A 7,997-nucleotide genomic window follows, 5' to 3' on the forward strand; every position below is an offset into this window, starting at 1 on the left:
GTTCCATTTTGGTTCTCAGTAGAATCTTGGCATCATTTTCAGAGAGATATCTTGCTTGAATTTACATTTCTCAGACTTCTTGGATTGATTATGGTAGAAAACAATGAGATTGTTTTTCAGCCTTAACTCTGACAGACAGTCAAAAGTAACAGTAACAGCTATACAGAAAAGTTTGTAGCAGTTATTGTTAAGTTTTCTTACCTGGTAAGAAACTTTGGGAATATGCCAAACATTATTATACGGATCACAACCATTATTATACTAATCAAAACCAGTAGAGCTCTGAGATATGCCACACCTCTTGTGGTTTCTTCTTCCACCTGAAGCGAACATTTCTGTATACATTGCAGGATAAGAGGATGGTCTTTCATCAATGCAAATATTAGTTGTATGAACACTTTACAGAAAAGAGACCATAAGCCCAATTTCCAAAAACTTGAAACCCAATTCCATGATTAACAAATGAACTAACCCTGATATCAATTCAATTCAAACATGTAATCTATCTACAACTAAGAACAAATTTGGAGAAATAAATATATTGAAAGAGGAAAAATATAAAATAATAAGAATACAATGAGTAACACACATACAAAACATAAACCATAATGCCAGTTCATGAAATCTTTCTTACAAGCGAACATAAAGAAGCTTCACTCCAAATAAATAAAAGAAACTAAACTTGGTACCAATGAAAATGTGAACTTTATTTGTAGAATAAACAACAGAATAAAGACCAAATGAAAGTAGAACATATAGATTATGTTAGATGGGTCAGCACTTTACAATGAAAAAGATAGATTATGTTAGATGGGTCAGCACTTTACAACGAAAAATGAAGCTATCAAAATTAAAATACCATCTAAAAATACATATAGAATAACAACCATAAGCCTATGTCCTGAAAACTTCCAAACACATTAATAAATAGAAACGCAACTCCTTGATCAAAATATGAGCATAACATTGGTATCAATGCGAATGCATAAAATTAAAATACCAACTAAAAATACATATAAAACAACAACCATAAGCCTATGTCCTGAAAACTTCCAAACGCATTAATAAAGAGAAACTCAACTCCTTGATCAAAATATGAGCATAACATTGGTATCAATGCGAATGCATAATCTATTTTCTGCCTAATCATAAAATATCAGAATGAATGCTACAAGAAAACCAAAAGAAGAAACATGTGTACCAACTTCAGACTCGTGGGTGCTCATGCCTTGATTGCATGCAACCCACTTTGCAATAAGATTATGAAACTGGCCCATGTTGCAATAAGATTATGAACCGCTTCTTTGGGCTCAGTGGATCGATAGAAGTACTTGAAATTGTGCACACCCCCAAATCAGAAGATCGAAATATGCTGAAGGAAACATTGGAGGTACTACTGGTCACCGCCCAGCGGCTGGAGAACACTGATTTTCTCTGTAATATTCTCAGCTTTTCTTTTTCTTTAAACTAGAAAACTACCATGGAAGTTTCTTTCAGAGAAATTTCATTGAGAATTACTGGATCCTTCTTCTTATATTTGTGTATGGCATCTCAGTAAACCAGACTCTGTAGCGTTGTCAACCTCACAGGATTAAATTGGACAGTTTCTAGGTCAAATACTCAAAAACATTTACATTGAGCTAACCCTAGATCTTCCCTCCCTTATGTTAAAATAATTATGCTATTCAGCTGGATCTAGATCCAATCATTATTTTTCTAATTGAATTTGAATTATTGTGCATTAATCTGCATCCCCGATTTGGTTGATAAATTCATCGTGGCTGTAGGTCAAATGGACCCTTACTGCCTCATGAAATGCAGAACTCAACAAAAAAAGAGCAGCGTAGCATCCAGTCAGTTACATAATTCTGTGTCTCTCTTTCAGTTATACAATTCTGTTTCTGGCTTTTTGCTTTAAAGGATTTGGTTATAAACCCTGAATTCCCTTATATCACTATTTCTTTAACATTGAGAAATTGTTACAGATGCGAGCAGGAATCCTGAGTGGAACGAGAAATTCGTGTTTAATGTATCGGAAGGGGTTTCTGATCTCGTCATCAGAATAATGGACAAGGATGCTTTCTCCACCGATGACTTTGTTGGAGAAGCAAGGTAAGAGGAATGGCTTAATCAACAACTGGAATTGGAACTATTTCTCGATATGGAAGGTATGCGCCTGGAATTATATATGTTGGTGGCTTTGTTGGGACTGGCTTTGGATCTTATCTATATACTGATACTGTTGGTACTGTTGGATAAGCTGATGCTGGTACTGGATCTGGATAACGAAGGTTATAATCTGGATATCAATCACGAACATCTGAATCATGATCTAGATCTAAAATTGCAGGATATGCTATTAAAGATGCGTATATGGGACTCATACAAGTGTAGTATGCCTCACCTCAATTATTTTGACAGTAAAATTCAAAAGAGTAGGAAGGCCTCTACCTCCGACATGGGTATCTGCGTCAATATTCAAGTGCTCAAAGCGAACTTCTATTGTTGGCATCGCAATCCCAACTCTGTGCAACTGAAAAATTGCCTCCATCATTGCAATTCCATGACATTAGTATAATTTCATCATTGCAGAAAGCTCAAACTTGACGTCAGATATTCTGCTTTACCTGTCAATCCTCTGTATGAGCTTCGTCCAGAAGCGCTCGTTGTCCACTTCGGCCACCTGCAGCACTATTGAAACTCCTGGTCTCTGCAACTTCAATCATAAGTTGGGAGCTTCTCAAGAGCAGCCCATTTGAGGGCCTCTTCATCGTCCTCTGCGTGGATGCTCCTTCTACTGAAAGACCCAGAACAATAAGATGCAGCGTAGCCTTCCATAAGCTTGGTGGTAAAGACACCTAGTGATTTGGTGGTAAAGACAGCGAGTGACGAGTGGTCAACATGCACATACCAGCCTAGCTAAGTGATATTGCCTCCAAGATAGATCAGTTCAGATAGCATTTAATTTCTTCGACTAATGCTAGCATTAGTTTACCTTCTCTAAAATGTGATGGGAACACATCAATATAACATATGTTTCGACCTCCCCACGCCTCGGGAAGAGGCTAAATAAGACTGTAAAACGAATTTCGTAAGTTTAACTTAGGTTATTTGCCATACAGATTAGCCCACTTAGGTTATTTGTCATACATTTGCCTACGGATTAGCCCAGATTAATGCTAACAAGACCATATCGATTACTATAGTCCCAACCGCCTGTCAGCAGGGACTAATAATATGTCGACATGGCAATGTAAGATGACTATTTAATAAACCATAAATGACATAGAGCAAGTAAATATAAATTGTACTATCGCTATCCTAAGTTGAGTAAATAATATTTCATAAGAAAATCCAATAAGATGTTGGAGTACACCATGCTTTTGGCTCAAAGTTCATTGATGTTCAAAAGGGAAACATCTTGTAATAGATTTTTCAAGGTTATGATCATATTTATTTATATAAGATGCATAAAGTTACTAAAATTACTTTTTATGTTGTGAATGAAGAGATCGGAGGAGATGCTACCATATCTCCATTTAATGAACATGTGATATAGCATATAAATTTATGGGATATTAGAGAATACTTTTAATTTAAGTAGAGTATTGATAAATACCTCCCAAAACGTCTTTTCAATCAAAAAACCTTTAAGTTTAATAGCTAAGTCTTTTTATATCTCAATTTTTATAGAACTCTCACAATATTTTGCATCCCCACTCACACACGCTTATGCATCACCCTCCTCCTACCTCCCATACTTACAATATATTGACTCTTTAAAATATTCTTAATGAATGAATGCGAGAATATATTGACTAATGAAATGAACCCTATCAATTATTCACATCTGAAATATCTAACCATATGTAACTATACGAAGAAGCATCAATGCAACTGTAGACTCATTTGTAGCCAAAATGAATGGTTATACCAAAAAATAACACAGATGGTTGGTTTTAGTATTTGGTGGAGGGGATAATACAAAGGAGTGGGTTTTATTTAGCCATAATTCAATGGTGGTTAGCATCATTTAGTTGATACAGTAATATTCGGTGAAGATCATGTCAAGTTTTGATATTGTAAGTGGGCAGAAAAGTTAATCCATCTAAATATGGTTACAATGATTTTTATCATATATTTTTTATTTTATTTTTATCATGTTAAATTTTGATATTATAAGTGGGTAGAAAAGTTAATCCATCTAAATATGGTGACAATCATTTTTATCATATAAAACTTTTTTTTTGGTTCATAATAGTCACTAAAAGTGATTCCAAAATTATTTAGCATATGCTTGCATAATAGTTTTGGATAACCTTACCATACATGAAGGATTCCAAGTGGCAATCAATTCTGGTCTATCAATTCGATATGAGGGCTCACACAATGATTAGTGGAGAGCATTTATTACGATGATCAGTATTGGTTTAGAGTCCTAGCCTTCGCCTCGAACTATGCCGATATGGAACTATACCTAAACCCTACAACCCACCCTACGAACTGAAATTACTCAATTTTAGGGCTTTTTCTTTACTCTTGATGCACCTGTGAAGGTAATACACCTCATTTATAATCAACAGTATTGCGGTGCCAGGATTATTTTCCGCTAGTTTAGCTAAGTACGTTCATGCCGCTACTCAATATAGGTAGCAATGCACGCATGATAGGTGGAATACATTCCTTTTTCTTATATTTATGAGTACAAATTACACCAAAGGTGTATATCCTAGGATAAGTCACAGCGAAAGTATTGTGAAGCTATTCAAGATATATGTGGTAATGTGTAATCTTGTCATAAGTTATTTAAGTTGGGCTAAATACAACATTAGAGTTTTCCTAAAAGATTTAAGTTAAATGACTTTAATTTAAAATAAAAATTTATAAATATTATTTTATTTTATATGAACTTAAAATTATGGTTAAATTTTATTAGTATTTTATATGTATTAATAAATTTAATATAAAACTAATTTATTTTTTCCATTTATAGTATGAGTAAATTTCCAAACGCTTACTATTATCTTGATGGGTGGTTAGTCTCATGTTAGTTATTAGTAAATTTCCAAACTCTTACCATTACCTTGATGAGCGGATAGACTCATGTTTCATGGTGGCAGTTAGTCCATGTAATTGATTTCCAATAAGGTGAATGTAACAATTACTCCAACACCCCCAGTCAAACACAATTATAGAATCCAACTCAAACCAAGACTCTGATACCATATATTACTCATCATATAATAGTGAGCAAAAGAGATCAACATCAATTATGTAGCAATGTAGGAGGCTCAATATGGATTAAAAATAGCTATGACAACTAGGAAGATACAAATAACTATTAACAATAACTTGAATTCAACGATTTTATATTAATTTAGTTATGTTTTAACGAAGCGACAAAGACCAGCTACTAGTTTCCCTCGCCATAATTATGTATTTCACATGAAAATTTAATGTTAATTTATCAAAGATTGTTTAATTAGATTATCAATAAATGTTTGACATATAAATATAATTTAATAGTAGGTCAACATATAATTTTAACTAGGAGTTCGTTATCCAATTTTACACACAACCGTAAAGGGTTAAGCTAAACATTAATTTTGAATTCATATAATTGAATGCATTCTACATTCTCATAAAAATTATCATCCTCATTTTAACTCAAACTTCAGGTGGGATATCCATCAACTTTATCATGTGTTTGGGTAATGATACTTTAAGCAAATAGATATGCAAATTATTAAATTATTATGATAAAATCAAGGCATTTTTGCTTGCACCATTCACATCAATTGAAATCAATGCATTGATTTTAGTATAGCATCAATGCATTAACTTCAATGTATATGCAATTGATTGAACATTAACTATAAATTATAATATAAATATATCTTACATTTTTTGTGAGTAAAATATGTATATTTTTAATCTTAACTAAAAACTGTGATTTAGCTACTCTAAACCTCTTATTAATAAAAATAAAAAACTCTTTTGTGAAGGCGATATCCAAAAACCAAATGGTTATACCAACTAATGTGGTGGGAGTGTATGTCTCCCTTATGAAAGCCAAAGTGGTATATGATTTAATATGTTCTAAAATTAGTCTTTTTTCAAATAATTTTTTTTTAGATACATGTCCAAATAGCAAATGAAATACATACATCTTCCACACAAAAAGCCAACTAAGCGGCAGGGATTAGCTACTATGTATCCCTTGTTAAATTTGGTGCCAACAGTAACTAGGGTTTGGATGGTAAGAATCTATTTATAGAAGTAGGATGCTACATAATATGTGTGAAGGATTATTATTGTATTGGAGCTCTACTCAATTGGAGATTGCCAACTCAGAAAGGCAAGTGAATATTACTCCCATTTTAGCACATCGAAGAATGGTTCTATTTCTACACGCATTATATTATGATTGCCTCTCTTTTACTGCTCTTATGTGAAATAAACAAATATTCATCTTTAGTTATGTGGAATTTATGGAAATGATGTTTGAAATATTATGTCCTAGACTATTGGGAATACTCATAAGACTTTCTAAGATGGAAGATTTGTGAATGTGATGGAATGATTGAGAAGCATATTGTGAAGAGTATTAGGTTTATTAGGGCAGAGATAGTTAAAATTGTAATAAAGGCCAAACTATTTAAATCAAATATTTCAATTTAATTATTTTTCTATATTCATTATATAGGGTGAATCCATGAAGTTGGATAACACTTTTTGGAATCTAAAAGTGTGAAAAAAATGTTTTTCATACTCTCAATGAAGGTAAATTTAAGCACTTGATTAAGTTATTAAACCTAGATCGATTGTCTAAATAAGTCCTTAATCGAGAGTTATTAATAATCCCTTGATTGAAGTGTTAGACAGGGTTAAATAAATTGTCAATCAAGCTTTAGAGCCCAATTGAGGTGTTAAGTACCCTTAATTGAGTTATGGAACTTGATTGAAGCCACATTTTAATTAGCCATGAATGCATTAGCTCAACTAAGATACATTTATTAACCCACAATGAATTTTATGGAAGGCTTAATTAACCATTGATCAACATATTTTTGAAAATTCTCATCAAGCCCTTAATTGACGTGTTTTGAAAATTCTAGTTAATGCCTTGATCAAAATTTATAAATGTTCTTAATCAAATTAAATTGCTTGATCAAAATTTATAAAATTCCTTGATCAAATTAAATTGCTCTATTACGGATTCAAAATCCGTGCAGACACACACACACAACTAATTAATTCAAAAAATGAGTGGGATCAATTATGTTCTTTGTAGATCATGCTTGTTTTCTTTTTTGAAAAGTATATATTAACAAGGAATTAGTTGATAAAAAAGAAATCACTTGTTAATTTTTTTCTTCATGGACAAGTATTTAATTAAATTCATATTTGATACATTAAATAACACTAATACTTTTTTGAAAAAAAGATTGTTAAAGCATAACACAATTCCCTGTAAATTGTTTTTTAACTACACTTAAAATTTCACAAGGCTTATATCAATTTTAACAACTTCAATTTAAAATTTATGAAAAATATTAAATTTCATCACCACATTTTACTAAAATGTGTTGCCCATCCTCATAGATCCACTTTATAGATTTTTATTGGATGTAGAATGATTATGAGGTGGTAGTAATTAACTATATTTTTCCAATATTCAAAATGTGTAATCTTGCTATGCATAGCATACATATGCTTGGCACATTCTCCAATTTGAAATATGAGTCTTCTCAAGAAGTGACATTTCACTAGGGAAATATTTTTATAGCCAAGGACATCAAGATAACCTTCATAAGTTTAGACATAACTATTAGAAAGACTAAGATCATACGACCTATGATTAATCAATTCTTTTAGAAAACATCATGGTGCAACCAATATCAAGAATAAACTCATTGAAAATAGCTTGGCCAAGATTGGGAATGGAAGTGAAAGAATTTTTGTTCCTTCTAGGGTCAATGATGCATTGAAAATTG

At 32.2% G+C, this 7,997-nt stretch overlaps 1 protein-coding gene across 1 annotated transcript; it reads left to right on the forward strand.

Annotated features, from left to right (window-relative positions):
* The first annotated feature begins 1,369 nt into the window (after positions 1-1,369).
* On the forward strand, positions 1,370-4,857 carry LOC149210757 (elicitor-responsive protein 3-like). The gene is made up of 4 exons (XM_089399076.1): positions 1,370-1,436; positions 1,788-1,853; positions 1,986-2,112; positions 4,833-4,857. Exons 1-4 carry the CDS (start codon positions 1,370-1,372, stop codon positions 4,855-4,857), a joined length of 285 nt encoding a protein of 94 aa, XP_089255202.1.
* Positions 4,858-7,997: the final 3,140 nt, after the last annotated feature.

Source organism: Pinus tabuliformis, chromosome 1_2 (genome assembly GCF_031772625.1).
Source record: "Pinus tabuliformis cultivar Carrire ecotype Pingquan chromosome 1_2, CPIR1, whole genome shotgun sequence".
Classification (NCBI taxonomy): Eukaryota; Viridiplantae; Streptophyta; class Pinopsida; order Pinales; family Pinaceae; genus Pinus; species Pinus tabuliformis.

Coding starts and splice junctions, on each gene's coding strand:
- LOC149210757 (XM_089399076.1), top strand. CDS start 1,370: ATGCTGAAGGAAACATTGGAGGTACTACTGGTCACCGCCCAGCGGCTG. Junction 1,437..1,787: donor GGAGAACACTGATTTTCTCT/GTAATATTCTCA, acceptor TCGTGGCTGTAG/GTCAAATGGACCCTTACTGC. Junction 2,113..4,832: donor GACTTTGTTGGAGAAGCAAG/GTAAGAGGAATG, acceptor ATACAACATTAG/AGTTTTCCTAAAAGATTTAA.